Source organism: Pinus tabuliformis, chromosome 3_1 (assembly GCF_031772625.1).
Source record: "Pinus tabuliformis cultivar Carrire ecotype Pingquan chromosome 3_1, CPIR1, whole genome shotgun sequence".
NCBI lineage: Eukaryota > Viridiplantae > Streptophyta > Pinopsida > Pinales > Pinaceae > Pinus > Pinus tabuliformis.
The window spans coordinates 259,622,318-259,631,946 of NC_142301.1; the positions used below are offsets into that span (position 1 = coordinate 259,622,318).

The 9,629-nt window shown below is 44.4% G+C and overlaps 1 protein-coding gene across 1 annotated transcript; it reads left to right on the forward strand.

Annotated features, from left to right (window-relative positions):
* Window positions 1-5,448: 5,448 nt before the first annotated feature.
* Window positions 5,449-6,021, forward strand: LOC149186788 (uncharacterized). The gene has a single exon (XM_089409453.1). The coding sequence runs from the start codon at window positions 5,449-5,451 to the stop codon at window positions 6,019-6,021; it is 573 nt and encodes a 190-aa protein (XP_089265579.1).
* The last annotated feature ends 3,608 nt before the right edge of the window (window positions 6,022-9,629 follow it).

Here is a 9,629-nt window from a genome sequence, read left to right on the forward strand (position 1 = left end):
CTCTTTCATCATGATGAGTGTTGTGGATTATGGGATGGAGAGACAATAAATTTCATTATTTTCCTTTACACTTCCTACTGCTCTTTCTATGGCCTTATTGGAAAGGATATCAACCTCTTTATTATAAACTCTCAAGACATGTTTGAAGTTGATCCTCCCCAATCCTTTTAAGTTTAGGTGAATCCTCTGATATATTCTATTGATAGCAGTGTTACTGGGATTTTTTCCATTAACCATTGCTTCAATAATGATTGCAGAATCGCCAATTATGATTGGATCTTTGATTGCTTGTGTTTTTAATATCCTTGTGCCTGAGATAAAAGAAAGAGATCAAACATTTTGGATGGCGGCTCTGAAGACTCTGGCATTCTGCGCGCATCCCTGATCCGACCTCCCCTGCGCCCCTGTGCCTGGCAGCTTCGTTGCTAGGCCCGAGCCCTTCTTCTGCTGACTCCCCCATCGTCCCTGGGCCTCCTGCCCCCCTCGCACCGGGGCCTTCCCCGGTTCCTCTTGAGACCTCCGATCTCCTCCAATGCCCGAAATGGAACCCCCGCCTCCGGACCCTGAGGATCTTGAAAAGTCGTTCGCCTCCCTTATTCCTGAGACTGCAGCAGGAAGAATCCGCCCCACAGCTTCTAAGTTCATCAAGAAGCTAGATGAAATCCCGTAAGTCTCGCTTCCTCCTTCCCTCCCGAGGAGAGCAGCAGTCGCCTTAGCAGAACGAGGCCTGGTCGGACAGTTCAGGGGACTGTGGCCCTCCCCCCGATCATTTCAGAGATGGGTCGAGAGAAACTGGAACTCGATGGTGCAAGGGAAAATAACAATCAGGTTCTGCAGCAGAGGATTCTACACCTTCCTTTTCGAATCAATGGAGGATCGGAACCTCATCTTCAGAAACGGCCCTTATTTCATGGACTCTCGGGGCCTTTACTTAAACAGATGGACCCCAGACTTCGATCCGGAGATGGACGTCCCCAACGCTGTCCCCGTCTGGGTTCGTCTGCCCCATTTGCCGCTTCATTGCTGGGGGGACGAGTCAGTCAAAGCCATAGGGAACGCTGTCGGTAAATATATCGACAGATCTGAACCGAAGGAGAACATGCATGCCTGCGCACGGATATGTGTCGAAGTAGATCTGGGGAAGGGACTGCCGGAAGCAATCAAACTCAAGGTCGACCAATGGACGCACATACAGCAAGTGGACTACGAGCAGCTACCTTTCAAGTGCAAGGTATGTCACGAATATGGGCATTTTGCCAATAGGTGTAGTAAATCTAAAGCAAATGTATCTGAAGGCACTGTTGAAGCCCCTGAAGAAACATGGGAGCACGTTAAAAAGAAAAAATCAAACCCCCCCCCTGGACCATCCTCAAAGAACCCCCATGAAAACCCCTTCCTCCCCTCCCAACCCTCTGGATCTGGCCCTTCCTTCCCCTCCTCCTCCAACCCTTTCGAAACCCTGTCCGCAGAGGACCCCCCATCCCCCCCCCCTCCCCACGAGGCCCCACTGTAACCCCTTCCCCTATCTCCCCCCCCACCCCTCCCCCCCTCAACAGTTGAAAGAATCTTAACCAGGAACAAAACAAAGGAAAACAACCTCTCCACTGATCCCCCCAGAAAAGTTGGAAGGAAGTCTAACAAAGAGATTAGGGATGAAAATGCAGCAAAAGAAATGGCTACCGGAATGCAACAACCAATGGACACATACCTTGATAAAACCAAAGGAAGCGGAGAAAAAATGAAAGAGAAAAGCGGGGCTCACAACAAACAAGGTAAATGATGATTTTGGTCTCCTGGAATTGTAGGGGGATGGGCTCCTCCCTAAAAGCAAATGCAGTCCGAGACCTTCTTAAATCTGAACATCCAGACCTTCTCCTTCTCCAGGAGACCAAAATCACGGAACAGGAATTCCAAAATCATATAAAAAAAAGCAGAAGCTACGCAGGTATAGCAATAAGTGCAGCTGGTGCCTCAGGAGGCATAGGGACAATATGGGACAAAAACAAATGGGAACTAAAACACCAAAAGCCATTCAGATGGTGGATAAGATCAGACATGCAGAACATAGCCACGAAAGAAGAATACTCAATATACAACATCTATGCTCCCAATCATTATAGAGACAAAGCATCATGTTGGGATTCAATAACCTCATATCTCTTGACTGTTCAGGGAAGGAACATCTTCCTGGGGGGAGATCTAAATCTTATAAGGAATGCTGATGAGAAGCTGGGAGGAAACTTCTATGCTGATCCTTCAAGAGACTCATTAGAAGAAATAATACAAACTCATAACTTAGTGGACATACCTCCGCAAAACGGGAGATTCACTTGGTCCAACAAAAGAACTGGCACCAACAATATAAAAGAGAGATTAGACCGAATCCTCGCCCAAGAAAGAACAGTGGCAAGATTTCCAAGTATTCAAAGCAAAATCATCCAAGGATACATCTCAGACCACAAACCAGTGGCTCTGATCCTAGATAAAGGGAAGAACATGGGTCCTCTTCCCTTTAAATATAACAAGGCTTGGGACAGTAAAGAAGATTTCAAAAACATGATTAAGGAGCAATGGGAAAAGGAAATAATTGGCTCCCCCCACTACATCTGGGAAGCAAAGCTCAAATCTCTCAGGACTGTCATTAAGCAATGGGCAAGAAATTATGCTGCAGAGGAAAGCAAAAAAAGAACAGGCCTTCAAGCAAAGCTGGAGCAATGGAGCCAGGAAAAAGAAAGAGCGCAGTACACAGAGGAAGATCAGGCCAAACAGAACGAATTGTACAAAGAACTGTATCAGCAGAATAGGAAGGATGAAGAAGAGCAAAGGCAAAAGTCTCACTGTCTTTGGCTCAAAGCCGGAGACAAAAACACTTCATTTTTTCACAACAATCTTAAGCTAAGGAGGGCAGGGAATCATATAGAGAGAATAATGATCGAGGGAAGCGAACTCAGAGAGCAAGAGGAAATAAAGGAGGCAGCGTCCAGGCACTTCTGCGCTCTCCTTACTGCAGATCCTCAACCCACCGATCATTCAGATTTCCTTAACATAATAGAAAACAAAATATCAGCAGCACAAAACACTGAATTGGACAAAGAAATCACGACAGAGGAAATCGAGTGGTCAATCTTCAGCATGGCTCAGGACAAGGCACCGGGCCCTGACGGGTTCACTGTGGCATTTTACAGAAACCATTGGGAAATCATCAAAAAGGATTACATCAGAATGGCAAAGAACTTCTTCTCAAAATGCAAAATGGGAAGCAGCGTCAAATCATCTTACTTAGCTCTCATCCCCAAAGATCCCAATCCCCAATCCTTTGACCGATTTCGCCCAATCTCCTTATGCAATGTCTCTTATAAAATCATCATCAAAATATTAGCTAACAGGTTAAAAAAGCTTCTCCCCTCCCTCATCTCTGAGAACCAAGGAGGCTTTGTGCCCAGAAGACAAATAACGGACAATGTTATTCTTATTCAGGAGGCAATACACAACAGCATAAACAGAAAGGAAAAGGGTATGATCATTAAACTAGATATGGCAAACGCCTTTGACAGAGTCAACCACCAATTCCTCAAGGCAGTTCTTGGGAAATTCGGCATTTCTGAGATCTTCATCAGCAGGATTATGGAGTGTATCTCATTCACCTGGACAGCCCCTCTCATTAATGGCAGGCCAAGTAACTCTTTCAGAATCTCAAGGGGCTTGAGACAAGGATGCCCACTTTCCCCCTTCCTCTACATCATCATGGCCGAAACTCTAAGTATACACCTGGAAAATCGTCGTAGGCTAAAGGAAATCACAGGTATCAGCATAGTGAGGGGAACCAAGGGGATAAACCACTCCCTCTTTGCGGACGATACTCTGCTAATAGGAGGAGCTTCCAGTCTTATGGCAAGAAGGTTCAAGAAAACGCTTGAGCTCTTCCTTCAAGTATCTGGAGGCAAGCTCAATAATAATAAGTGCATGATATACACCTGGAACGTCCCTAGGCATATTATCCAGAGAATCTCCACAATCTTGGACATCCATGCCCAAAGGAACTGGACCCACTTCATGTACCTGGGATTACCTCTAGCTAAGGAGCAGGTCAAAACTGAAATTTGGGTCAAATTAATAGAGAAGCTGAGAGGGAAGCTTCAGAGCTGGGGGGTGTCCTGGCTTAACCTGGCTGGAAGAACAACTCTTATCAAAGCCATCCTCTCAGCCCTTCCAATTTACCAGTTTGCAACCACTCTTGCCCCTGCCAGCATTCATAAGCATATGGAATTAATCATTAGGAGCTTCTTGTGGCAAGGAGGAAGGCAGGATTCCAAAAAGTTCAGCCTTGTAAGGTGGGATCAGGTCATCTTACCCTTCGAAAAAGGAGGGCTGGGAATTTGAATTCCAAGATTAACCAACATGGCAATGGGTTTTAAGCTGATCTGGAGAATTCTCAACGAAAAAGGACCCTGGTGGACAGAGGTCATCAAAAGGAAATATCTGAATGGGGCCAACTCCAACATCCTTTCAGAAATCATCATTGACAGGCAAAGCACCCCAGTCTGGAAACTTATTAAAAAAACTCTTCCTCATTTCAAAGCCTGTATCTCAAGAGTCCCGGGCAATGGCAGAGACATCAACATCTGGACAGATAGAATAATGGGCACAGAAGCAAGGGAAGCTCTCCCAAATTTTAGGCCCCTTCATGGGTGGATGGAAAGGAAAAATCTCAGGACCCTTTATGACATCTCTACTTGGGATCGAAACAGATGGCTAGGCTGGAAGTCCCTTCCCCTTCCTAACAATCTAAAGAATTTGTGGACCGATCTTAAGATAACCCTCACAGGCTCAGCTCCCCTCAACAGCATGTCTGAGGATAAATATGTCTGGGACCCCAATGGTGGCAGCTACACTGTCAAAGAGGGATACAAATTCCTCCAAAACGCCTCAGCAACAAACAACTGGCCTCTTCACAAAGTGGCATGGAAACCTGAATGTCTCCCAAAGGTCAAATTCTTCAATTGGACCCTCCTTAAAAGCAAAATCCTCACAGCGGAAAATCTAAGGAAGAAGGGTATCCTTGGCCCCTCAATCTGCTGCCTATGTAGAGCAGCGGAAGAAAATAGCAATCATCTCTTTCTAGAGTGCCCCTTCGCTCAAAACTGCTGGAAGCTCATCACTAGCCCGCTAATGATTGGTGATCTTCCCAATCAGGTCACCCTCCTCCAAAAAAATTGGGAGAATAGATATCCTTATCCCAAAAAAAGCAAGACCCTGGCTAAAAGGCTGTGGAATAGCATTCCCCCAAACCTTTGCTGGCAAATTTGGAACGCCAGAAACAAAAGCATCTTCAACAACAAGAACCCCAGCATCTCCAGCACCCTTGCAAAAACAATTGCCCTCATCTCCGAGACCATTGGTGCGAATGGAATAGACCAAGCAGACCATGAACCTGGGGACCCAAGAGAAATGGAATGGATGAGCAAATTCAGCTATGAAGCAAGGATTCAAAAAACTGTAAGCACAGGAAAGAAAAAAACTGATTGGAAGTTGAGAGGAACCAAAGAGGAAATAAGAGAATGGATTCAAAATCAAAAAAGGCCTTCCCTTCAATTCGACGGGGCCTCAAAAAATAATCCGGGTCAAGCAGGCGCAGGAGGCGTCATCAAAGACCTTCAAGGGAAAACCATCGTGACATACGAGTGGGGATTGGGCACAATGTCCAACAACAAGGCTGAGGCATATAGCCTCCTCCTGGGAACCTCCATAGTGAGGAAACTCGGCCTTCAGAACCTGCTAATAATAGGCGACTCAGCTATCATCATAGCTGCTATGGTCTCAGGAAGGGATTTCAAACAAATGGCCTTAAACAACATCAAATCCAGGATTATGGACAACATCAGAGCAATAAATGGGGCCACCCTCAAACACGTCCTAAGGAGCAGCAACACAGAAGCAGATGAGCAGGCCAACAAGGCAACTAGCAGACAGACAGGTCAAGTGAGAGAAAATGATTCAGTTTATGACAAAGCCATCCCCTAACCAATCCCATCCCAACCTCTCTACTCAGAATTCGAGTCACCTCAGGCATCACTCTCCTCGAAATTTGCCCACAATCGAATCCCCTTTCCCTCTGCATTATCTCCTCGACTGCGCAAATCTGTACATCTCTGATCAAATTCGCTTCCCTGCAGTGGATCACACCTCCTATCCCTGCCCCGACATGGATCTTCAATCATTCCCTACAGCCATTCACTGGCTCTGCGCATCGGACCATCACCTCCGTATCCTCACCGCTCGCTGCAAGATCCTTTCTTGGGATCACAGTCATTTCAAGAGTCGACCCTCCCAACACTGGTGCATGCACCCGAGAAACCTCCTCTCTCTTATAAATCGCAGCTCGGGCCTCATCGTTTCTTCATCTATCAGTGTTGCAAGAGCTCTGGACGGCGCCTTCTCCAAGCGTAGGCTTTTTCTTGAAGCAGCACTCAGCCATCGGGAGCTCGGCCCTCGCTCTACGACTGCGGTAACATCAGAACTCCTTATAATTTTTTTAAAGTTTTTGCTAACTGGTGGCTTCACTGGCTGTAGCAGCGTGTCCCCTCACTTCTCTCTGCTCCCCTGTCATCCTACCCCTCCCTGTACTGCTCCGCTCCCCCCCCTCTCTGTGCTTTCTTCTCCCTTATATCGCCCTCCCCCCTGGAATTTGTCCTCACCCGCTTCCTCAGCTCGTCGACATCCTCCACCAGACCAGTAAAATGGCGGATCAGCAGGACCAGCAAGGGGCTCAGGCGCAGGCCAACAATCCTTTTGAAAGGATCATCACCAACACCGACTGCTCACTTTGTCAAGCACACACGTTCATGATCAACAGATTCGTCAAGCATTTCAATGAACTCAAGGAGGATTATCAAGCAGATAGCAGATCGAAAAGGAAGAAGCTAGAGAAGCAAAAAGCAGAAATAGAGGCTTTGAAGAGCAGGTGCACTCATCTTGAGGAAGCCTTAGAGCATATCAGAACTCTCACTCAAAGTATGCAGGCGGAGGCTTCAACTAGAGCCAGTGCAAGGAAGGATCCCCTCCCCGATGACTTTGTCACTCAGAAACTTCCCTAGGAACCATGGACTGTAAATTTTGTTGGCTTGGAGGCTCTTTTATTCGGCAATATAGCCGTTACCTCTTTAATTTCAGTTATCGTTTATGTTGTAATGAGGAACAAGGGTCTGCGAACCCGCTTTTGATCCTCACCGCCATGATCTATCGTATCTATGTACTAGGACTCAGTCCCTGATGTTTTTATAATATACAAGTAACCGATTCTGTTAAAAAATATATATATCCTTGTGCCTAATAAAAGACTCTAGGCTTCTAATTTGTTATTTGTGGTTTCTCCTAGGCCCCATTTGTATGAGACAATCTTTTTCCCATCCGGATCTCTGATCAATCCACCTGCTCCTGCTTTTCCTCGATTGTTTTTCAAAGCCCCATCGAAAAAAAGACTGAAACTATTTTGACTTTTCCTCCACTCTTCTAGTTCTTTTTCGCTCATCCTTAGTTTCCAATTATTTGTTGTAGGGACTCTCTTTGGTCCTGCTTTCCCATTGTTTTCCAAAATTGCTTTACCAAACCAATCTCTCTTCTCTTGATGAAGGATGTTGTGGTCCACAGTTGACATTCCTTTAGAGTTTATATTTCTGAAACTAAAATCCATGTTTTTGAAAGAATTTTACCTATTCTTGGCTTTTGATCTTTGAAGATACTTTTGTTTCTAATTAGCCAGATCTGCCAACACAATACTGCTGGGAGACATTTCCAAATCCTGATTATTGTAACCTTGTAAGGATAGTTCTTCTCCCATGTTTTATGAAATTCTGAGAGGATGTTTGTGAAGTTTAGATTAATTTCCAGTGGGCTTGTAATTTGCTGCCAGCATTCTCTAGCTAACCTGCACTCCAAGAATAGATGTTGAATTGACTCTTCCTCTGTCTTACACATGACACATCTAGATGGACCTTGGATTCCTTTTTTTTTTTTTTAAGTTATCCGAAGTTAGAATTGTCCCTTTGAGGAGAGTCCATAAAAATGTTTTGATTTTAGGAAGGCATTCAGTTTTCCAAATCACTTTCCATAGGCTCCATTCCTGTTGATTTTGCTGTTCTTGACGGACTTTATACCTTGTTTTGACCGTGGATCCCACACATATTCATCCTCTTCCTTGATGTTTATGGGTGTTGCCCCTTTGAGGTGATACTTTAATCTCTCCCATTGTTCTTTTAAGTTTTTTCGAATTATTGGGTTTTTCCATTCATGCCAATTCTATTGTTCCCATGCTGAGATTGAATGTAGTGTGTTAAACTTTATTTTGGGCATCCAAATTTGTAAGCCTTGTAGGTCCCGTTGAAGATTTAGAGGCTCTTTTCCCAAGATTCGATCCTCCCAAATTGCCACAGATTTCCCATTCCCCGGGTTTTTAGAAATGTGATTCTTGATTAGGGGAATTATCTTCTTTACAAGTTTCCAAACTTGCGTGCAAGGCCTAACAGAGATGGAGTTTGTTAGAAGCTTTTTTCTGGAGTGATTTAGATATTTCATGGCGAGGGCTTTTTTCCACCAACTTTCCCATCCAGCTATCATTCTCCATATTATTTTCATCCCTAGAGTAGCGTTCATTAGGCTTGGCTAGCGAATTGAGAGACCTCCCTGTTCGTATGGAAGTGTGACTTGATCCCATTTTACCAGACTGAATTTTTTATTCTCTTGCTTTCCTCCCTGCCATAGAAAGCTTCTTATGATTAGTTCCATTTGCTTGTGTGCGCTTGCTGAAGCCAAGATGATCGCATATTGATATATTGGGAGGGCTGACAGTAGTGCCTTGATCATAATCACCTTGCCTGCCATATTAAGAAACATCATACCCCATTTTTGGATTTTGTCTTTCATTTTTTCCACTTGTTTAGTCCAGACTTCCGCTTTTACATTCTCCTTGGCTATTGGGAGTTCAAGGTATGTAAAATGCATGCATCATGCTTGTGTTGGGATTTCAAGAATTTGTGAGATGTTTTGCATTATTCTTGGGGGAGTATTCCAGCCATATATTCTACATTTTGAGTTGTTTAGCAGCCCTTCGGAGACCTGAAGAAATTCATCTAGGACTTTTTAAAATCTTCTAGCTATTATACTTGACACCCCTCCCAATAAAAGAGTGTCATCAGCAAATAGGGAATGATTTATATTTTTTAGACCTTTTGCTATTTAAATTCCTGTGATTTTTTTTTTCTTTCCTTTGATTTTCCAATGTTGCACTTAAGGTTTTAGCCATGATAATATATAGAAAAGGGGATAGAGGACATCCTTGTCTCAACCCTCTTGAGCTCTAAACAAATTTGTTGGGTCTTCTGTTTGTTAGTGGAGCTATCCAAGGGGTTGAGATGCAAGCCTGTATGGTTTCGATTATTTCTTGAGAAAATCCAAACTTTTTAAGGACTGCTGCTAAATATTTGTGGCTGACTTTATCAAAGGCATTTGCCATATCTAGCTTTACAATAATTCCTTTCTCCTTCTTTTGAATGCTGCTATGGATGGCTTCGTGGACAATAATCACATTGTTTATTATTTTCCGATTGGGGACAAATCCGCCCTAATTTTCCGAG